The sequence below is a fragment of the Rhinatrema bivittatum genome, chromosome 13 (genome assembly GCF_901001135.1).
Source record: "Rhinatrema bivittatum chromosome 13, aRhiBiv1.1, whole genome shotgun sequence".
NCBI classification, from domain to species: Eukaryota; Metazoa; Chordata; class Amphibia; order Gymnophiona; family Rhinatrematidae; genus Rhinatrema; species Rhinatrema bivittatum.
In genome coordinates this window covers 7,336,807-7,359,989 of record NC_042627.1, presented here as the reverse complement: position 1 = coordinate 7,359,989, position 23,183 = coordinate 7,336,807, and the positions used below count along the sequence as shown (strand labels likewise).

Genomic DNA, 23,183 nt, shown 5'->3' with positions numbered 1-23,183 from the left:
TGGGATCTGGCTTACCCAGTGGCTAGTGTACGAAATGCTGATTTTTGCTCATTCTTCTGCACATCATAATAGGAGAATGCAAGGTCCTAATTTCTCTGTATGTGGAGGGGAGTGTGTGAGGTCTTAGCATGTGATATCCTTTTAATAGGAATGTCAGCTCTGAGCGAAGCGAAGCACGCAGAAAACTCAGGGAGTGCGATGGATTGGTGGACTCCCTGGTCTACATAGTCCAGTCAGAAATTGGCCAAAAGGATGTGGACAGCAAGGTAAGGCCTCTTGATTTCACACCTTCGTATTTCCCTTTGTGGAGATGGACTGGGAGTGCAATAGAAATCTGGGCTGGCATTGTTCATGCCTTCTAAGTGTATTGAAATAAAAACCGTTTGTACACATGCTCATTAGACGTGTGCCTACCTGCATGCAGAGTCTTCCTCACGAGGCCTGTTTTCTTCTTTCTCCTGCTTCAATCTGGGCCCCCAGCTGGTGGAGAACAGCATCTGCCTTCTGCGCAACCTTTCCTACCAGGTGCACCGCGAGATCCCTCATGCTGAGAAGTATCACGATGCGCCGCTCAATGCAACCAGCAGTCACCAGAAAGCCAGCTGCTTTGGCACGAAGAAGGCCAAAGGTAGGAGCCGAGTGCAAGACAGTGCCCCCTTCAGGTATCGCAGCACCTTGTTCATGGGGGGGTGTCTGCGTTATCAGCTGTCCTGGATGGTAGCCCCTCTCCCAACTTAAGTTTGAAGACAATGAATTTTGAAAAATGAACTCGCTGTAATCGAAACTTGAATAATCTGATTTTGTGTTAAACACATTTCTCCTAGGACGAGCAGGTTGGTAGTCCTCACACATGGGTGACATCGGATGGAGCCCAGCACAGAAAACGTATGGCAAAGTTTCTGGAACTTTTGATTGAGCAATGCCCTAATTCGGGGTTCACGTGGGGTCCCTCTTCAGTATCTTTTTTTTTTTTTTTCCTCCGCAGAACTTTCCCCTTTGCGAGAGAGTGAGCTCATGGCTTTTCTTGTTGGAAATTGCCCAAGAGAACTTTTTATCGTCCGGGTTTTTCACATAACTTCACTAATTGCGGGTCCCTCTCGGGTTCCCTCTAGTTTACCCAGTTAAGTTTTTTGTGGTGGTTTGGTAAGTCTTTTTGCTTCTGTTCCCCCTTCGTTGCCCGCTGGTGTCAACTGCCCGCCGTCAGTCTTCGTTTTTCCCTTTTTCTTTCGTTCATCATGGCCTCGTCCAGTTTCCGTCAGTGCCCCCAATGTCCAAGGACCATTTCCATCACTGAAGCCCACAAGGTGTGTGCCCTCTGGGGACATTGCATGATGTCCAGGGTTGTCGCATGTGCACCCAGATGACCCCTAAGGGACGTCTGGCTTGGCTCGATAATATGGAGATCATCTTTGGGTCGAGGATGTTGGAGGCATCGGCACAGATGGACACCAAGTCATTGATGTTGGCAGATAAGGGCACCAGGGACCGGCCCCTGTCAGTCTTTTCCAAGTTGAGGACATTGGGTTCATTGTCATTGACCTCTGCACCAGGGAAAGATAGGGCTAAGCACCAAGAAGCATCAGCACCAGCTACCTTTGATGCATGGTGCCGGCTCCTGCTATGATGCCCCTGAAACGATCCAGCGGTGAGGAGTACCCATCATGCATCGATGCTGGGGGTCTGCGACTGTCTCTATTGGTCCTGGTGCCAGTCGTCTATCCACCTCGGGGCTCCGAGGAAGATCTGGCCACCCCTTCTGCCTCCAGAATGGAGAATGTGATTAGACGGAGTCATGCCTTCAGACCCCTTGAGTGGTCTCTGGACCCGGGGGATAACGAATTGGATTATCCATATCTGGGGAAGCCCAGACGTGGACTTGTTCACATCCCCCTGCAACAGGAAGGTGCCTTGGTTCTGCTCCCTGTATAGATCGGACAGCAAACCAGCCTTAGATGCCTTTGCCCGACATTGGGACAGGGGTCTTCTGTATGCATATCCTCAGATTCCTCAAGTTATGAAGACTTTTGAAGCTTAGCAAGGATCGGGGGACTATTATCCTCATAGCACCTCATTGGCCAAGGTAGATTTGATTTCCACTCCTTCAGGATTGTCCATTCGGAAACCAATCAATCTGGGGACTTCCCTAGAACTTCTCACACAAGATCAGGGCAGGCTGCGGCATCCCAACCTCCAGGCCCTGTCGCTCACAGCCTGGATGTTGAGAGGTTGATCTTACAGTTGCTTGATCACTTGTGTGGTGTGAGCAGAAGGCCCTAAATCTGTTCTCCTGCCCCACACAAAAACTGCTTGACTACTTTCTGCACCCATCAGAAACTAGCTTGAAAACCAACTCAGTTAGGGTTCATCTCAGTGCAGTTGGCGCATACCACCAAGGTGTAGATGGTATGCCCCCTCTCTGTACAGCCTATGGTTGTACTGTTTATTCAACGCCCTTCTTCAATTGTAGCCTCCCCTAAGGCTGCCTGCTGTGTCTTGGGACCTCAATGTGATGATAGCTCCTTTTGAGCTGCTGCACTCCTGTGACCCGAAGTACCTGACCTGGAAGGTCACATTTTTGGTGGTGGTCACTTCTTCAGTGCACAGGGTCAGCAAGCTCCAGGCCTTAGTGACTTATCTACCTTATGCTAAACTTTATCATGACAGGGTAGTCTTACGTATGCACCCTTAAGTTCCTGCCTAAGGTGGTGACTGATTTCCATCTTAACCAGTCAATTGTCCTGCCAACATTCTTTCCCAGGCCCCATTTGCACCAAGGCAAATGATCACTGCACAGGAATGGACTGCAAGTGAGCCTTAGGCTTATCTCTGGAGCGGGCAGAAGCCCATAAACAGTCCACACAACTTTTCATGTCTTTTGACTTAGTTTTTGGGTACTTGCCAGGTTCTTATGGCCTGGATTGGCCACTGTTGGAAGCAGGATGCTGGGCTTGATGGACCCTTGGTCTGACCCAGTATGGCATGTTCTTATGTTGATAGCAGTAGGGTGGGGGTTGCCATTGCCAAACAGACACTATCCAATTGGCTAGCAGACTGCATCTCCTTCTGTTATGCCCAGGTGGGACTGTATCTTGGAGGTCATGTAAAGGCTCATTCTGTCGGAGCCATGGCAACGTCATTGGCCCACTTGCAAGCAGTCCCCATGGAGAAGCTCTGCAGGGCTGCGACGTGGAGTTCTCTCCACACATTCGCATCTCACTACTGTCCTGATAGGGATGGCTGACGTGACGGACAGTCTGTCCTTCGGAATCTCTTTGAGGTGTAGAACCCAACTCTTCCCTGCCTAGGGCCCATTGTTTGGGTTCAGGCTGTCTCCCACCTCTGTTACCAACAGCACTGTGGCTGTTGTGCTCGTTGGTCCCCTTTCTGTGTTGGGGAGCAGCTTGTAGCTAGGGATTCGCCTATATGTGAGGACTACCATCTTGCTTGTCCTAAGGGAAAGCAGAGTTGCTTACCTGTAAACAGGTGTTCTTAGGATAGCAGGATGTTGGTCCTCATGAAACCTGCCCACCATCCTGCAGAGTTGGGTTTCTCCTATTGTTTGTTTTTATCGTAATTCTATGTTTCGAGACTGAAGAGGGATCTTGCATGGATTAGGGCATGCTGGGCATGCTCAGTGTGCCTAGTCAAAGTTCCAGAAACTTTGACATAAGTTTTTCTGTGCCTGGCTCCATTGGATGATGTCACCCATGTAGAGAACTAACAGCCTGCAGTCCTAGGAGAAAACCTTTACAGATAAGTGAGTTGATTATTTGTTGGCAATGTGCCAAAGGCGTCAGAGCTTGGGGCTGCTGATGTGTTGGACACTTCCAAATCTTTGTCTCCCATTGTGAATGGAAATAAAAATCGCACTGAAAGTGTTTTAGCTCTGGCCCTTTGGTTCTTCCCTTTTAGTTTTGCTGAGTAATTGGCCAGACAGCTAAGCTAACACAGGAGTAAGGTTCTCCAATCATTCAGTTTGAGAGTTGTGAGGTATTCGGGAAGCCACTCGCAGTTTTGTGAACATTACATGACTCATGATGGGGTGGGAGGGCAGAAAAGGACATGGAAGCTGTAGCTTATTCACATCTTTTAAGCCATTGAGTCAGTGTGACTCTTGCTCTCAGCGCACGGTTATTGGTTTTGTTTTAGTGCTGAGAAGTGCATTTAATTTTATTTTATAAGCAGGCTCTCAGCCACTCCTGTGACGCTATGTGCTGGCAGCTCTCTAGATTTCCTGTGCTTCATAAAAAAGGCTGTAAGACGTGTTAGGAATCTTTCTATTGAGTTTATCACCAGAGTCTGATAGCTAAAATGTAATGCTAAAAATTGCAGCCTTGTATTTCTTTTGTGCATGAAATGAGCTGGATCTGGGGGTAATTGTCAGAGCTCAAGATGGCCAAACTGGTGGATAAGGCAAAAGCCAGAAAGAGGCTTGGGCACTTAAGGAAAGGAATGATCAGCAGAAAAAGGTGATGATGCCCTTATAATTAAGTTCCTGGTGATTCCTCATTGGGAACACTACAGTTCTGGAGACTGCACCTTGATAAAGATATAAACAGGATGGAGTCAGACCAGGGTGCCTGCTAAAATGGTTAGTGGTCTTTGTTATAAAAGGTATGGGGATAGATTTTAAAGATCTAAATACGGTATGTATATCCTAGGGGAAAGGCAAGATAAGGGAGATATGACACTTAAATACCTCCAGAAGGTGGCGCTCTCTTTCAATGGGGGATGGGGTCATGGGATGAGGGCGAAAGGGGATGGATTTGGGAGTCATCTAAGGAAATATTTCTTTACAGAGAGGGTAGTGAATGCATGGAAAAGCCTCCATAGAGATGGTGGAGACGAGGACAGTTTCTGAATTCAAAGCATGGGATAAAGAGAGAGGAATCTCTGAGCAAGTGGTAGGGATTGTAGAGCTGTCTGGATGGACAAGGCCATATGATCTCTTCTGCCGTCATGTTTCTATATTCTAGATAGCAAGAGTCTTGTTTAATGGTCTCTCTCTCTCTCTCAAATGTTACTACTTTTCCTGCTGCTTCCTGATTTGTTTCCCTTGCTATTTTGATTTTAAGTTATTACTCAAATCTTTTCAGGAAGACTTAATGTGTAAAAATAAATGTACATTTTTTTGGGTGATTCCTGTGTGCATTTTGCTAATCGAATCAAACTAATTCTTCCTTCTCCTTCTTCTGTCCTTCTCAATTTTTGCTTCCTTGCTTCCTGCCAATGACTTCTGACCTGCTGTGACCTGCTGGCACTTCTCATCTTTTTCCCGTCTCCCCTTATCCATCCCCCCTGCCCCTGGTGTTCCCCCCCTCGCTTGGGCTGCTTTGTCAGACGAATGGTTCGCCAAAGGTGAGTGGGACTTCTCTCCTCTTCTCTTTATGCTTGCACGGGTGTTCTGAGTTTCATCTGTCGCCAGCCTCTTCCTGGGTGCTTGTGTGCAGGACCCCGGTAGGAAGCTGCCCTCTCCCTGTCGGCGTGGTGGTGGTGGTCGGTTCTGTATGTGGAGATTTTCAGACAGAGCCACTCATATCCTGGAACAGCACTTCAGACGTGCCCACAGCCATATGTAGGGTGGCGCGCATGATGGAAGGATTTTGCCACCTGGGTGGTTTGCTGGAATAGCTCTCTTCATGGCCCACCCCCAGCTGCACCAGCTCTGGGCATTCTTTCTCCTCCTAAGAGCATGGCGTGGGAACATGGTGAATTGAGCCACCCTTGGTGCAAGTCATGAAGGGCACTCCCTACCTTGCAGCACAACTCGGCATAGACTGAAGCCAGAGGCAGCCCCTGCCTTGGAGTGATGAAAGCCGGGTCTGCTGGCTCTGGGGAAGAACCAGAGCTTTGCATATGAACCAGTCAGTGTACCTGGTTCTTGTAGTTCTGAACTGGGATGGGAGTCCCCACACCCAGGACTATGAAGCTGTCTGCAGTGCTCCTGCTGGGGGCTGTATGACCTGTGAGATTCCCTATAACGCCTCCTGCTGGGAGAGGCTGGGACTGCAGGAAGTGTGAGGTGGTTACAGAATATCTGAGTTTATTCTCGAAGGCCTGTCCAATAGGAACCACTTTAATTTGGATAGGGGTTGAAGCTAGAAATACTCGAGGAAAATAGGTCATGGGAGCGGTGTCTCAATAGCACTAGAAACATATTGAAAGCTTTGTTTTTTTATTTAAAGGCAAGAAACCAGCAGAGGATCCCGCAGCAGATACCGTGGACTTCCCTAAAAGAACAACGCCTGCAAAAGGTATCGTCCGTCCGTCCTGCTGCTGCTGCCTTGTGCTCTTCTGCCATCCTGGCCCTCCGCCTCTCCTTCCCACCCCGCCCCATTTGATCTGTGCATTTAAGTCCTTGACTTGTTCCTGAGTCTCAGGTGAGGGGTGGGGTGGTCCTGCCGGTGACCGGATCCTGTTTTACACTGAAGATGCTCCTCCTTTCCATCCCCAGGCTATGAGTTGCTCTTCCAGCCAGAGGTGGTGAGGGTCTACGTCTCGTTAATGAAGGAGAGTCGGACGCCTGCCATCTTGGAGGCCTCAGCTGGTGCTCTACAGAACCTGTGCGCGGGGCACTGGACGGTGAGTGGTCCTCTGACCCCAGGGGAGTGGGGGAGAATTTAGTGTGTGTGTGTGGGGGGGGTCCTCTCTTTCCCCCCCCTTCCCCCTGTTCCCCCCTCCCCTCCCCACCATACCAAGATTTCCATCCAGATTTTATCCCAGAAAGGTGAGCTTATTAAACAGAAGCTTTGTAAAGGGCCATCTTTATGGCAGTGCCTCTCTATCTATTTGTACAGCTTGTCTGTAAGGGATTTAAATGAATTCCCTCCCATAAAGGGGCAAAGCTTAGCATGATGTGTGTCTGCACGTGAATGGACTGGAGAGAGAGTTTCACATTGCCCAGTAACTATTACTAGCAGCTCCCGCACGATCAGGTAGTAGCGGGGTGTGCTGACTTGCCTCCGTCTGTGACCCGGCAGTACGGTCGCTGCATCCGCTCGGCAGTGCGGCAGGAGAAGGGGTTGTCTGCCATCGCTGATCATCTGACCTGCGAGAACGAGCGCGTGGTGAAGGCGGTCTCCGGAGCGCTGCGCAACCTCGCCATAGACTCCCGCAACAAGGAGCTGATAGGTAAGTAATGGGCCAAGGGTTGGGGGTGAGGATGATTTGGACGTAAGGTTCTTTATGTGTTGGGTTTTTTTTTTTTTGTTTTTTTTTGAGGGGAGGAGCTGAGGGAGGGAGAATGGGGGAGTTTCAAACTTAAATGTGTGTTCGACCATTGATTATAAAAATCCATAATGGACAAAAAACATGCAGGAGAAAAAAAAAAAAATCTATAAATAGAGCAAGAGGCGGAACACCAGATGAACACATCAAATGCAAAATAAACAGGAGATAGTTATGTGTATCTGTCGTGGGAAAATCTCAGAAGAATTGAGGCCGGTTTGTTGCATAGACTGAGTTTTCCAGGTTTTCAGAACATTTCATCAGTCTCCTTTTTTTAAGGCAGTTCATCTTGCTATTCTTGCTCCTTAACTGGTTAATCAGTCGATGGCTGGGACCCCAGGTTCACTTCCATTTAGCCACGATTGACAATCTAGTTGCAATTGAGAACTGAATAATGAATTATGCCCCTGAGGGGAGAGATTCCTTCAGACCAATCTATAGGCAAAATAGGAATATTCCTATCCTCAATGCCAGGGCAGTGCCACCATGCATGTAAATTCTGTCCTTTCCAGAAGGCATTGGCACGAACACTTGCACCAGGCAGCTTCCTGGCGGTGAAATCTCATTAAGATTTTGTAGGCATTTTCTGAAATAACTGTAGAACTTGCAGCCTTTCTCCACATCAAATCCCAGCCCTACCTCTGTGCCACCCGGAAGTCTTCCTCCCAGCTGGACGACATCCTCTACAAATGTAATAACTGGTAACCTGGATATTGCTGCTCCTACTGCAGGGCTTCCCAAGCCTGTCCTGGAGACCCCACAGCCAGTCGGATTTTCAGCAAATCCACAGTGAACATGCATGAGAGAAACTTGCATATGATGGAGACTCAGTATATGCAAACTTATCTCATTTATTTATTTAGAACTTTTATATACCCACATTCAATTAGGGAAATTACATATGATATCGGTTTACAGTGAAACAAAAAACATTGCAAAAAGCATTACAATGAACTGGGAGAACAGGGTAGAACTAAATTTTACTATTAGAGAAACTGTCGAATGAGAAAATCTCATGCATATTCATTGTGGATAACCTGACTGGCTATGGGGTCTCCAGGGCAGGTTTGGGAAATCAAACATAAACCAAAATATTTTCAAAAGTCATTTTGGTTGATTGTCCAGGGACATATCTCAGTACTTACTGGACAGTCGATATGGACAACTATCTAATATTATGCATAAAAGACTAACCCTAATTAAGTGCTCCAGCTCTCATGCGTTGGTTGCTTCTCTATTTGTTTAATGCTTGTTCTGTTAAAATATAAATTTGGCGACTCTGACTCTCAGCCTGACTTATGCATTACTGAATCTTGGCTGTTAGACTCCAATAATGTCCTTTTTAAAGCAATTTTGCCCATCTGGTTATCCATATCTTTTCCAAGCCCAGAACTGGCAAACGAAGGGGTAATCTCACACTTTCTGAAAACCATCTTGGCCTTAACATTGGCCCTCTTGACATTGAATCCTCTCATGAAGTACTGTTTATCATTAACAAAGTCTGGGGTGTATGCTTTGTTTTATTGCCTCCCTGGGCAACTTGATCACAACTATTTCTCTGAGGGCAAGCAGGATGGTAGTCCTCGCACATGGCTGACATCATTGGATGGAGCCCGGCACAGAAAACTTCTGTCAAAAGTTTGTAGAACTTTGACTGAGCCTCATAGGGCGTTCTCAGCATACATTATACCAGGCGTCCATGCAAGGTCCCCTTCAGTCTCTTCCTTTCCGCAGACCCTGTCATTTCATCGTCAGGTGAGGGCCTCACTTTTCTCAACTCTTGGGCCTTCTGGCCCATTTTTTGGGAAAACTTTATTTTTGCGATAATTTTTCTTTGCTGCCCCTTGTGGTCGACGTAGGGTTCTCCCTTTAGCATCCTAGAGAGGATTTTCGACGGTTATCAGTACATTTTTCACATTGGTAGCCCCGGGACTGTAGTGCATTTGGTTCCTGCCAGCCATCAACAGCCACCTCCATCTATTTCAATCTCGCATCCCTTTTTTTTTTTCATATTTGAAAGTTTATTAGAAAAACCGCGACATGCAACTTCAAGCAATACATTGCAGGAATCCACTCCTTTGGATCCAGACATGGTAACCCTCCTCTACGTTTTCCTCCCAGTGTCGGAGGACTATAAACAGGTTACATCTCTCAACCCCTCCCCCCATAATACTCTGGCACATACTAGAAGAGCAGCCAGACTTACCCGCTCACCATCAAATTGTCTCTGCGACTGCCATAGGAGATCTGTGCCATAATTTCTTAAATTTAATAAGCTGTTTCTGCTTAATTGCAGCTAACCTGTTAAAATAATCTTAGCCAACCTTTGAGTAGGTGGAGTGGAAGGTTTCCTCCAAAAACATGCAATTTCCCCTCAAGCTGCCAATATTATTTGATGGGGTAAAAAGACGACCCCATCTTGGTCAGAAAAAGGGATGTTTAAAAGAGAGAACATTGGGTCCTTAGGGATATTGTCCCCCACTATATCACTCATCAGCTGTACAATGGGATCCCAAAAAGAGCAATCTTAGGAGATTCCCCCACATGTAGAAAGGTGCCTAACCTACTGCGTTTCTGCCAACAAGACTCTTCCAGTTTCAGGTACAACATATGTAGTCGGGCTGGTGTGAGATACCAACGGTATAACTATTTTCAACTATTAATGCCGAAATGGAACTTTTTTTTGTAAAAGCAAAACGCAAATCGCACCTCTTCTCCCCCCCCCCCCCCCACCGTGTACATTGCAAGTCTTTCTTCCCAGCCCATAGTTTCTAGAAATCCCCTTTGTAACCAAATGGGCTTGTCGCCGAAACTTTCAGAAAGAGATTTCCCCTGTCCCAGACCTTCCTTAACCTCCCTCTGCATAAGAGAGGAGCTAACCTGCAGATAGAAACAGTCAGAAAATTCCAAATTAAATGTATTGACTTCCTGAAAATCTTTTAGTCTTTTTTCCCACTCCAAAGTCATTCCATTCTACAGCATCTCCTCTCTTCCCAGCTTTTCACTATCCCTGCAGAACGTCCTGGGGTAAGTTCTTTATTGAAAAAGAGAGAACTTATTTTTATAGATCACCTGTTTTCCACTTATCCCAAACTTTTAAGGTAAGGGCAATGGTGAGGGATAGAGAACTGGACTTCAATCGGGCCTTTTCTGGTAACCATACTAAAGTATCTGGAGTTATAGAAGAGATTGTTCCGACCTCACCCATCTTTTCACCGCTCCCCCTTATGCCAATCAAATGACTCTAATCTACGCTGCCACATGATACCATAATAAGCAGGGAACTCCTGCCCCCCCCCCCCCCCCCCAGCCTTCTCTTCCATATAAAACGGAAATGTTTACGTTGCCAAAGGTTGATACATACATCAGGTACACATATGGGTAAAGCTTGGAATAAGTAATTCAGCCTGGGAAGGATATTCATCTTTATGGCAGAGACTCTACCCAACTAAGACAAATCAAACCCGTCCCACTTATGTAGGTCTGCGATAATCTTCTGCCAGAGCCTGTCATAAATAATGGCAAAGAGTCTATTGATGTAAGCTGCACTTTTACCCCCAAATATTTCTCTTCTTAGGATTGAATTTTAAAAAGAAAGTCTCTTAATCTCAGCTACCCTTTCTTCAGGCATTGAAATGTTCAAAAACTCAGATTTTTCTGCTTTCAATTAATAGCCAGAAACTCTACAAAATGTTGCCATTTCCTCCACAAGGAAGGGCAGCGACGTTTCCAGGTACACTATTGTTAAATAGATCATCATCAGCAAACATCGAAAGTTTGTACTCCTGGTCACACACTGTAATCCCCTGTATGCTCCCGGCATCCCGATTTTTAGCCGCCAGTGTCTCGAGATATATTACAAAAAGTAATAGTGGGCAACCCTGCTTTGTGCCTTGACCAATGGGGAAAATCCTCTGAATACCTGCCTTTAACCTTTTATACAGGCGCTGGGATTACTGTACAACTTCCGCACCCAAATAGAAAAATTGCCACCCAATCCCGGTTTTTCTAGGACTGAAAACAGATAATCCCATTGAACCGTCGACTTTAAGCAAAGTCAATGGGATTTGGGTTTCCTGAGCCCTCCATATTAAATGTATGTGCTGCAAGCCTGCCTGGCCTAAAACCAGTCTGTTCATGATGTGATAGTGAGCATGGCTTGCATGGCTGTGGCCCTCTAATCTCAGTCCAGAGGTGCAGGAGCGACTCAATGACGTACTGTGCACCAGAGAGAATCTCTTTGGAGATAAGATCAAGGACATGGTGGCCCAAATCCTGGATCACTACCGTTCAGCACCTCTCTGCCAGCACTCCGAACCAGTCGTCCTCATCTAGGAGATTGGTGAGATCAGAGCCGAGGAAGTCGTCTTTCCACCCGAGGAGGTACTACTCTCTGCCCCCTCGCTCTTATCCACACCAGAGCCCTCGTGGCCTCCCAGGCAGCAAAGAGCTCCAATACCCCAGCTGGCACCTATCAGCTCTAGGGATGGGGTTTTGACTGGATCATAGGGAACATAGCTCATAGCGGGGCAATGGAGCTGCCGGTTGTGGATAGGCTGCTGCTCTTTGCAAACCAGTGGCCCAGTGAAACCTCAGACTGGTGGGTTCTGTCCTGTCATCTGCCAAAGGTACCGATTGAATCTTTTGGATGCTTTGCCAGATTTCCCACCGAGCCTGTTTTGGGGCCTGGTGGCACAACAGGAGGTGGTACTAATGGAACTCTCCTCCCTCTTAATGGCCAGAGCGGTCGAACCATTTCCACCAAGGCAAAGAGGGTGGTACTTCCTGAATTCAAAGAAAACAAGGACTGAAGGGCCTTGAACAAATTAATCAAAAAAAAAAAGTTCAAGATGGTTTCCCTGGGCACCTTGATCCTCTTCTTGTGAAAAGGGAACTGACTCTGCTCCTTCGATCTGAAGGATGTGCATACTCGCATAGAGAACTTCCCAAGTCACCGGAAGTATCTCTGATTCGTAGTGGGAAAACAGCACTTCCAGTATCTAGTGCTGCTGCTTGGGCTTGCATCAGCCCTACGTGTCTTTGCAAAATGCCTGGCCGTGGTAGCGGCGCACTTTTGCAGACTGGGAGTTTTTCACCTATCTGGAAGATTGGCCAGTCAAGAGCACCTCTTGAGTGGGGGCTGCTGGGGTGTTGGATACACTAGGATTTGTCATCAATTATCCCGAGTCCTATCTCAGCCCGTCTCCTCAATTGGACTTTATTGGAACCCTGCTAGATATGGTTCAGGCCAACGTCTTCCTTCCTTGAGAGAGGGCCATCAACCTGATGGCCATCGCAGCAGAGATTCAACAGAGCCAGCAGGTGTTAGCTCACAAGCCCATAATTTAGGGGTGGTTTTTGACACGAATCTCAGGGCACTAAAGCTCTAGCTCAGAAATCATATTGGAAGCTCAGAATGCTGCTGCAATTGAAGCCCTATTTAAATCCAGCAGACGTTTGGGCAGTCACTTGGTCGTGGATTTCTTCCAAGTAATTGTAATTCATTGTATCTTGGCTACCCCTTTAATACTATTCCATCTGTTTGGGCTATTCAGAGCTCTACTGTCAGAATTATTTCAGGGACCTCTTCTTTTGAACATATTACCCCAGTACTCAAAGCCCTTCGCTGGCTTCCTGTGCAGTTTCACATTCGTTACAAAACATGGACCAGCATTCATAATGCCCTCATATAGTAACATAGTATTGACAGCAGAAAAAGTTCAAATGGTCCAGCAAGTTTCCAAGGGTAGTAACTGCTGCCCTGTGCAGTTTACTCCAAAGCCTTATATAGCAACAAAGCAACATTTTTTACTGGGCGAGGAGCTGTTTTGAAAATTCAGACAGTGCTGCTTGTTCCCTGTACGTACCCGGATCAGTCCAGATGGCTGGGAGACCAATTCCCCTTTTCCCTCCCACACTGTCAAAGTGGAGAGCAGTTGCGTCAAAAGCCTCAAGACTTGTTGGTTAAGGGTAGTAATCCCCATGCAGATTAAGGGTAGTAACCGCCGCACCAGCAAGTTACCCCAATGCTCCCTTTTCTTCATTTCCGTCCTTCAGCCTTTAGAGATCCACCGTGCCCCTTTGAGTTCTTTGACTGGCTTTTTTGTTTTCACCACCACCTCTGGGAGGGCTTTCTCCACCCTCTCCGTGAAGAAATATTTCCTGACATTGGTTCTGCGTCATCCTCCCTGAAGTTTCATTTCATAACTCCCAGTTCTACTGGTTTCTTTCCAACAGAAAAGGTTTGCAGAACGTGCATCACTAAAACCTTTCAGGTATCTGAAGGTCTGTATCCTATCTCCCCTGCTCCTCCTCTCTTTCAGGGTATTTATAAATTCAGATCCTTCAGCCTCTCCTCATAAGTCTTCCGATACAGACCCCCAGACCATTTTAGTTGCTGCTCTTTGGACCGTGTCTGTCCTCTTCGAGATGTGGGATCCAGGCCTCACCAAGGGCATTGCCACCTCCTTTTTCTTACTTTTTATTCCTCTTTGTCACATTGCTTCGCCACCTTCAGATCAACAGACGCTATCACCCCAAGGTCTTTCTTGCAGTGCCTGTACATTAGTCTTTCATCCCACATCACATACAGTTCTTTTGGATTATTGCATCCTAGATGCATGACTCTGCACTTACTGCATTGAAAACCAGCTGCCAAATCCTCGACCAGTCTTCAAGCTTTCTTAAATCACATTTAATTTTCTCTACTCCTTCAGGCGCGTGCAGATCTTGGTATCATCCGCAAATAGACAAACTTTACCTTCTATCCCTTCCGCAATGTGACTCACAAAGATATTGAACAGAACCAGTCCCAAATCCGATCCCTGTCCCACTCCACTTAACAGTTTTCTCTTCAGAGCAGGTTCCATTTACCATTACACGCTGTCTCCTGTCAGTCAACCAGTTTGTAATCCATGCTACTACCTTGGTGCCCACTCCCCAATTTTCTCATTTTGTTCACAAGTCTCCTATGCGGGACCATATCAATAGCTTTGCTGAAATCCAAATAGAGCACATTGAGCGCTCTTCCTCGATCCAATTCTTTAGTCACCCAATCAGAATCAGATTTGTCGGACAGGACTTCCCATAGTGAATCCATGCTGCCTCGGATCTAGCAGCTCACCAGATCTCCCATTTGTCATTCTTGTTGCTTAAACTTCACAGGCCTATGAGGAGTCTAAGATCAGAAGGACAGTGCTTGTTAAACATCCCTAGCTAGAAGACGACTCATCTCGCTGAGTCCAGAGAGCACAGGCTTTCAATAGGAGGAGCATCGCTCTGGAATCAATGACTGTCTCTCTCTCAGAAAGCAAGCATGTTTCAAAATTTTCCAAAAAAGATCTGAAGACACATTTATTTACATTAGCCTTATCTGCAGAAAATTTAAGTACCAGGTTTATAAGCTTTAGAACCTGCTAGCTCATGATATTAATGGCAAGCATCATCTAATGTCTTAATTTAAAGATGATATAACCATCGTTTCTGTTCTGTCAATTTGTTAATTAGATTGTTAAATTGTGTAAGCTGCCGAGAACCAAAGGATGGTACAGCATAGAAATATTTAAAATAATCTTGGGGTCCATTTGTAAGCTCTCTAGAGGTGAGGCATCAGACACATCAGCTACATGATCCCCTACGTATGACAAGGGGAAGTGAAGCCATTTTCTCCCAGACTAACTGGTGAAGGGGAGTGCATGAGAGACTTTAAAAGGAAGAATCTGTACTTTCTTAGTTAGCTTTGCCATGTTTGGTTTTTCTTTGTCTTCCTGGCCTATCCCAGGGAAACACGCTATCCCGAACCTGGTGCGGAACCTCCCGGGTGGACAGCAGAATCCAGCAAAGGAGTTCTCGGAGGACACCGTGGTGTCCCTCCTCAGCACCATCAACGAAGCCCTCATCGACAACTTGGAAGCAGCGAAAAAACTGCGAGAGACGCAATGTGTCGAGAAGCTGGTGCTCATCAACAAATCCGGGTACTGCATGGCATTCTCGCTCTCCAGCAGCACGTTCCCTTTCTGATTCTCCTGCTCCCGCTTTTTGTCTGGCCCTAGTTCCCACTGGCGCCTCTGCTTCTGGACCAGCACTTGCTCCGGCCACGCCGGGTGTGTCAGGTGCCTCTGTTTTCTGCTCTCTTGAATCCTTTCTCTCTCTCTCTTTAGGAATCGTTCGGAGAGGGAAGTGCGTGCTGCTGCTCTTGTGCTTCAGACTATTTGGGGGTATAAGGAGCTGCGGAAACCACTGGAGAAGGAGGGCTGGAAGAAGTCAGACTTCCAGGTATGGGATGTGCGCAGTGAGGTGAGAGGGAAGAGGCTCTGGATTTGAGGTTAGGCTTGCACCTGTATTTAGGACTGTGTTTGCCCTTCGCCCTGCCAGGTGAATCTCAATAACACTTCTCGGAATTCGGGACGGACACTGTACGATGATAGCACGCTTCCCCTGATTGACAAGAACCAGAAATCCGGTGAGTTCCAGGAACGTCCTCTCCTTGCAGTTTCCAGCCGAGTTGCGGTTCGCCCTTGTGAACACTTATGAAGGGTGAATGCTGCCTCTTTGTTCTCCCCTTCGTGCTGAATATTCTCAGCTCTCCTGCCCTCTCATGATCATTTCCCCCTCATAACGTGACTGCATTCCAAAGCTGGATTATACAGGACTGCTACTTATCTAAAATGAAATTGTTCAGCTGGGAGCCTGGCGTTGCTCCTGTCTCCTGGGCCTCACTCGGTAATTTGGTTAATTTTGATTTAGTCCTTTTTCACTGTACACAGGTTTGTAAAATACACTTTGCTGGGATAAATCCGGTGAGTTCCCCCCTTCAGGACTTTTCTCAAAAAATGAAGGCTTTGAATTGAAATTCTCTGGAGGGGGAATTGACAGGCCAGCCTTCTTTTACTCCCAACTTTGTGCTTCTGTTACACAAAGCTTTTTTGGCTAGCCTGTCTCAGCAGGGGGGCATTCCTCCACCCAAGAAGGGTCCCCAGGTGCCCAGAACCCTCTGGCTTGGTCCGAAAGATCCTGGGCCCTGCATTCCGGAGCGGCACAGCTCAATCTCCCTCGGGGCTTGCGGACCTCGTGAGTCCATTACCCCCAGATGCAGTCCCAGCTCCTCCCCTCAGTGGTGCCACTGATCAGGATGAGGACCTGGAGAAGTCTTTGCCCCTGAATGGGAATGATCTGAACATCATCCACTTATTTCACAGGGAGGAATTGGAGCCCCTTATTCCATATGTCCTGGAAGACCTGGGGCTTGCCCTTCCCCAGGCTGATTCAGCCCAAGACATGGTCGACCCTGTTCTGGCAGGCTTATGGGGCCCAGGAAGAACTTTTCCCTTGCATCAGATGCTTCAACAACTGATGGCCCGGGAGTGGGATACTCCGGAAACCGTTCTGAGAGTGGGCCAGGCTATGGACAAACTGTACCCCTTGCCGGAGGAGTTCTTAGACCTTCTGAAGGTTCCTAAAGTGGATGCCTCAGTTTTAGCGGTCACGAAGAGGACCACTATACCGGTGGCAGGGGCGGCGGCCCTTAAAGATCTCCAGGACAGAAAGCTTGAGGTTCTTAAACGGATTTTTGAGCTACTGTCTGCACCAGTTATATGCTTCGGGCGAGCCTCGGGTGGATACAACAGTTGCTGAGTGCAAGAGATCTCCCACCTCAGGAATCGGCGCGAGTGGAGCTCCTAGAGGTGGTGGTGGCTTATGGGGTGGATGCCTTGTACGACCTGCTTTGTACTTCCTCAAGAACAATGGTATCTGCAGTGTCCGCAAGGAGACTCCTGTGGTTGCGTAATTGGTCGGTTGATGTTTCTAAGGCTCAGCTTGGAGCCTTCCCCTTCAAGGGCAAGCTTTTGTTTGGTGAAGATTTGGAGCAGATAAGGTTCATAAGCTGCCTAAAGATAAACCTAAGGGCTCCAGAGGTTTTCTTCTGATGCGCTCTCGCTTTAGGGGGCAAAGACGCTTCTGCCAGAGTAGGCCACCTGGCCCGGTCCACCGGCAAGCATCGGGGAGATCGCAGTCCTGGTCTCAGTCCTTTTGAGGGTGTTCAGCGAGCAGAGATGGGACTGGGCAAGGTTCCATTAGAACCAAATCCTCCCAATGAGATTTGGCCAACCCATTCCTCCATCCCAGTCATCGGGGGACAGCTGTCCCTCTTCCAAAAATGGGTCAAGATCACCTCAGACCAGTGGGTTCTAAGCATCATAGAACAAGGCTACGCTTTAGATTTTGCTTGCTCTTTAAGACCTCTTTATGATATCGCCCTGCAGTTCACTGATGACGGAGAAGATTGTTTGGCAGCCCTTGACAGACTAGAGTCCCTTGGGGCTATCGTCCCTGTTCCCCAGAAAGAACAGGGAGCGGGGCGTTATTCCATCTATTTTGTGGTGCCAAAGAAAGAAGGCTCCTACCGCCCTATTCTGGACTTCAAGTGGGTGAACAGGGCTCTCAAGGTGCCATGTTTTCAGATGGAGACCCTGTGCTTGGTCATTGTGGCGGTGCGTGGCAGGGAGTTCCTAGCCTCCTTGGATCTGACGGAGGCGTATCTGCATATCGGGATCCGCAAGGATCATCAGATTTCTTCACTTCATGGTCCTTGGAAGGCACTTCCAGTTTTGTGCCCTCCTGTTCAGTCTTGCTATGGCGCCTTGTACCTTCACCAAGGTGATGGTGGTTGTGGCAGCAGCCCTCAGGAGGGAGAGTGTGTTGGTTCACCTTTTATCTGGATGATTGGCTTATCCAAGCGAAGTCGGAGGATCTTTGCAAGCAGGCGGTGGAAAAGGTCCTGAACCGGTTGAGGTCACTCGGTTGAGTAGTCAATCAGGCCAAGAGTCATCTCCCTTCACCAGACCCTGGACTTCCTAGGGGCATGATTTGATACTCACATGGGTAAGGTCTGTCTTAGGGACGAGTGCATCGACAAACTGCAGACACAAGTACATCGTCTCTTGGACCTCCCGGTGCCCAGAGTCTGGGATTATTTACAGGTCCTTGGCTCCATGGCATCCATGCTGGAATTGGTTCCATGGGCCTTTGCTCATATGAGACCCTTACAGACCACATCATTGTCCCACTGGGATCTCTAGTCAAAGGAATTTCAAATTCCCTTACTGTTCACAGAGTCCGCCAGATTCAGTCTTGGCTGGTGGCTGGTCCTGGAGCATCTGAGGCACAGGGTGGACCTCAGTGGGTGTGTGTTACCACAGATGCCAGCCTCTCCGGCTGGGGAGCAGTCTGTCAATCATAGTTGGCCCAGGGACAATGATAAACGGAGGAAGCCCAGTGGTCCATTAATCGCCTAGAGACCAGGGCCGTACGGCTGGCATTAGAGTTTTCTCCCACTCCTTCACAACCAGACTGTGCGAGTTCTCTGACAATGTGACTGCTGTGGCCTACATCAACTGCCAGGGGGGGAACAAAGAGTTGTCCAGTAGCTCTCGAAGCTTGAACGGCTGATGACCTAGGCGGATTAACATTTAACCTTACTGGCGGCGTCCCATATAGCAGGGATCAACAACATACAAGCGGATTTTCTCAGCTGTCAGAAACTGGACCCTGGGGAGTGGGAACTGTCATTGGAGGCGATGTCTCATCTCCTGCAGATGGGGTGTTCCTCTTCTCGATTTGATGGCAACTCGGCTGAATGCCAAGGCACCCTGTTTCTTCAGTCGCAGACGAGAGCACGGAGTGCAAGGGGTTGATGCCCTAGTACTCCCGTGGCCACAAGGGGTGCTGCTTTACGTTTTCTTCTGCTTTGATAGTTTTTATACTGAAGAGACTCTGGCTTAAGAGAAGGTGCTTTCATAGTTTTTCTCTGTCTCCATCTGCTGGAAGGGAGGCAAAACCCAACAGTCTGGACTGATCCGTCATACTACAGGAACGAAAATGAGCAGATGATATCCAATTTTCCTATTCTCTTATCTGAATGAAAGATGAATAAAGCAGCAGTGTTTTTGTTCTTGCCTTCACCATACCACTTCAGTGGGAAAATGAGCTGATGCAATATTTGGGAGTTCTCAAATTTGAATGACTGGTCCTATAAGGCAGTGGTTCTCAATCAGGGTCACACCGGCGTGTCACCAAAAATTTGACACAGCAAGCCTGTGCTTTCTAGAACAGCCACACGTGCTTAATGCTTGAGGAGAGTGCAGAATAAGGAGCTGGTACTTAAATTCCTCCTCATGCTCCCTATTGCTGTTATTCCCTCAACCCTGGCAATCACTGCCACCACCAATCAAAGCCAGAAATGTTGCAGGTTTACTGTATCCTGCCCCCCCTCCCCCTGGCTCTTGAGTTTGTTTTTCTCTGTATGCTTGCTTATAACTTATGGTCTCTTATTCTGTATGAGATAAGTCCGTCTGCATTCTGCATGTTTGTCAGAGGTGAGGGATTCTGCTAACTGGGATGTAGATTCTGTGTAGGAATCTAGAGCAGTCTGGCTTTGTTTTTCCAGTAGTAAGAGTCCTGGGTTCTATATTTGCAGTCTTGCTTTTTCATAGGTAAGGTTGTTCCTGTTCAAGCCTTGGGTGTTAATACTCTTATGATATGGCTGGTGTGCTGTATAATTTCTACATGTCTTTTTAGCAGGTTTTCATGTTTCACAAAGTGGCTGGCAGGGAAGGGATTTTGAAGTACTATTACTGAGGGAATATCAGAATTTGAATATATATTTTTTTGTATGGTGAGTTGAAAGGGGAAATTTCCTAACTCTGCTCTGTATAAACTCCAGAATAGGTCAGAACTTGACAGTGAGAAATGCATGAGAGTTTGTCTCGAAAAACTATATGCTGTATATGCATATCAGTCTCAGATTTCTCACTGCAGTAAGCAAAGATTATAATTTTTGTGAAAAAAAATTTAATTTCAATAACTGCTTATAAAATATTAAAGAACGTTTTCTTTCTCCTGCATCATTTAACAATGAAATCTAGGATTTTTTTTTGTAGTGTCATGCATGTGAGTATCATGTCAGGTGTCATGACAAAAAAAAAGGTTGAGAAGCACCGCTATAAGGTATTGCTGTGTTGACTACTGGATTGTGTAATAGAGAACTTGTCTTACCTCCAAGATTGACCCATTTATTTGGGGTATGCCCTTTGCTTACACAGCAGTGCCTGCTGGTTTGTGGTATGTATGCAGCCTGAGGCATGGTATTAAAGAGCACTGATGTGTATTTCAGAGCATGAATTACTGGTGAAAGTGATGAGACAAGGCAGGAGAAGGTGGTGATGGTATAGGAAGTGCTATGGTAGAATGTCAGGTTTGAATTGCTGGTCTGTCCTCCTCAAGAAGTAGTTCCACAGGTCCGGACCATTGTAGGAATTCATGAAATGGAAGTTGATGGTAAAGTTGATGGTAAAGAAAATTCCCATTTTCTATTATGCCAGCTTGCTTGCAGATAGACACAGAACATTGGCTTCTGGACTGGTCTAGTGGGATTCAAGAAAAGGAAATTTTAACAGGTCAGACTAAGGCTCCTCCTTGTTGCTATAGTCTTGTCCCCAGTTGTAACCGGTTTCTGTATGTAGTAGTTTCACATCTTGCACAACAGTATGCAGCTGCACATTAGGCTTTTTCTTCGTCTTTAAAGGTTGTGAATTGTCCAAGTTGATATTTGGCTTTCCTGACAAGCTAGCAGCTGCATCTCAACATAAGTGGTAACGGGGCAGAGAAGAATAGTCCAATGGCTGCACTGAATTCTTCATGTTGCACTGTGGTGTGTCATGGCTCATGTTCATAGACTGTTTTTTTTTTTCTTTTTAAGATAAATCGGATCGAGACATGATTCCAATGACTAATATGGGACCAGGTATGTAAGTTAAAATCTCAAGATCTGACAAAATTATAAATTTTCTGGAATTTTGTGTTCTGTATCCAGTGGAACTTTCCAGTAGATGTAGGAGTGAATTCTTAGGAAGCCACTGAACACATTCTTTGACAGCTGAATGACTACAACATTTGAGCTGCCAGGAGGTGTTGAGTCAAAGCTTCTTGGAGCTGCTAGCTTCAATGGATAGATCTAAACCAATTCATAATTAATTTGTACGGTGCTTTTTTTTCCTCCTCCTCCACACCTTTCACCCATGGTGACAGATCATTATTCCACGATGAATGATCGGGACACCAGCAGAAGCCTAAATCGATCTGGGGATCTTTCTGAACTGGAACCTTTAAAGGTATGGAGTCAATATCTTTATTCATTCCAGACGGGAGCTTCTAAAAGTCCATCTGCATTCTCATCTAGCATGAGCATGTCCGAGTCTCTTACTAACGGGTCATGTGTCTTCTATGCACGGTAAGGTAGAGCTTTTACCAAGCTCTGGAACAAGGTTTAGAGTTAGGCCACTGCAATGAAGATTCATGGGATTATAACATCACTCACCCTGTGACTGAAGTAGGGGAACGCATCCCAGGGAGGAGGGGGGTGGATCTCAGAGGTCATCCTGGTATTCTCGGGTGGGTTTTTTGTGGGGGGTCTCACTGTAGTGTCTCATGAGAAGGTTATGGATGATGCAGCTGAAGGGCAGACCAGATGTTGCAGCGACATCTGTGTATGCAGAAGGGCCCAAGCTCCTCTACAGGGTCCTTGCTGTTGCGGTGAGTAGGGGCGGTGCAGGCCAAAATAGTGCAAGCAGCAGAGGAGGTTTAAAAGTAGTAATCTACTTCTGTTTTTAGTTTCTTAGCTTTATCGGTTTTTTTGAAAAGGACTCCCCTAACCTTGACTGTAGGTAAAAATCTCCTGTCCCTCCCTAGGGTATCTCGCCTGACCTGTAATATTCCCTCTCCCCCTCAGTCAGGAAGAAACCATAGTTTATTGCTGACACTATTTTTTTTTTCCCTTTTCCAGCAAAGGAATTAAATTCCAGGCTTTGACGTCTACACTAATCCTCATCTATATTCTGGGACCGATCTCCCTGGACAACACAAAGGAAAAAAGAGAAGAAAAACACACAAACGAAGTGCCAACTTGCCAGGATTGGCATTTTCCTCCGCCTGCTTTCACTGGCCCCCCACCCCCCTCCCCCCTCCTGCGCTGTGGGACCAAGGGGGACGGCCCGAGGACGCTTTGCTCTCCAGGAAGGACCCTAAGGGACTGGGAATGTGGCTTGAGAGCAAGCCTTCCGGTTTTTGTGGGCAATGTAACATGGGAGAGGGGCCGGGGACTCCTTTTTTTTTGGTTTGGTTTTTGTAGAAGGGGACGGGTGGGGGCGGGCTTAGGGGGTTGTGGATGGGGTTTTGCGGGGAAATCCTCTTACTATGCTATAGTCTATTTTTTTATTGGTGTAAACTGGATGTGGAAGGGGGGGGGGATCCGTGTACACATTCCAGGGGGGGCGAGTGTTCTTCCATCACGGGCGGAAGGCTTCTGGGAAAACCACGACAAACCTTGTTCACATTGAAGCTTACTCGTGCCTTTTTTTTTTTTTTTTTTCCCTAATTCTGACTAGTTAGCCCCCTTTCTCTCCGCCTCAATGCGTATATGAAATCTTTAACATTTGGAAATGATAAAGCATCACCAAGGAGTCTTTCCCATAGCTGTGAACTTCATTTCTTTTACTGTATATGATCAGTGGTAGTAGGAGCACCCAGTGAATGCTGTTTTTTTTTGGGGGGGGGGGGGGGGGAGGAGAGCTTGTTTTCAGGATGGAAAAGGAGCGGGCATTGGGGCTGCTGTGGAGGTGGCGTTAGTGCCGCTTCCCCTGGATTCTGCCCGCGAGTTTGTTTGCTAATGGAAAGTGTCTGTAGTAGGAGGGGGAGAGAGGGTGGGGGTGGGGGGTAGGTAAGCTGACTAGAAGAGGAGCAGCTTGTTTCGGGAAGAGGCATGGCCTGTAATAAGAAATGAGACGTTGGACACTCTGCAGGAGCTGGACCAGTGAGTACCCTTTCTTTTTTTTTTTTTTGACACCTAAATCACCGAAACCAAAAATGACCGTGTGTTGCACTGTGAATTGCTTTGACTGGCT

The 23,183-nt window shown here is 47.1% G+C and overlaps 1 protein-coding gene across 7 annotated transcripts in view; it reads left to right on the top strand.

Annotated features, from left to right (window-relative positions):
• CTNND1 (catenin delta 1) overlaps positions 1–22,148 on the top strand; it is a 75,427-nt gene extending 53,279 nt beyond the window's left edge. For 5 of the 7 annotated variants that reach the window (XM_029575922.1, XM_029575921.1, XM_029575920.1 and 2 more), the window contains 12 exons: positions 149–266; positions 481–628; positions 5,341–5,358; positions 6,186–6,254; positions 6,455–6,582; positions 6,981–7,131; positions 15,008–15,200; positions 15,387–15,501; positions 15,601–15,688; positions 20,984–21,028; positions 21,313–21,395; positions 22,067–22,148. In XM_029575922.1, the coding sequence (XP_029431782.1) occupies positions 149–266; positions 481–628; positions 5,341–5,358; positions 6,186–6,254; positions 6,455–6,582; positions 6,981–7,131; positions 15,008–15,200; positions 15,387–15,501; positions 15,601–15,688; positions 20,984–21,028; positions 21,313–21,395; positions 22,067–22,078 (1,168 nt within the window). In that variant the 3' untranslated portion in view covers positions 22,079–22,148. The remainder of the gene's footprint in view (positions 1–148; positions 267–480; positions 629–5,340; positions 5,359–6,185; positions 6,255–6,454; positions 6,583–6,980; positions 7,132–15,007; positions 15,201–15,386; positions 15,502–15,600; positions 15,689–20,983; positions 21,029–21,312; positions 21,396–22,066) is intronic. The other 2 variants (XM_029575918.1, XM_029575916.1) reach the window with 1 other exon arrangement.
• Positions 22,149–23,183: the final 1,035 nt, after the last annotated feature.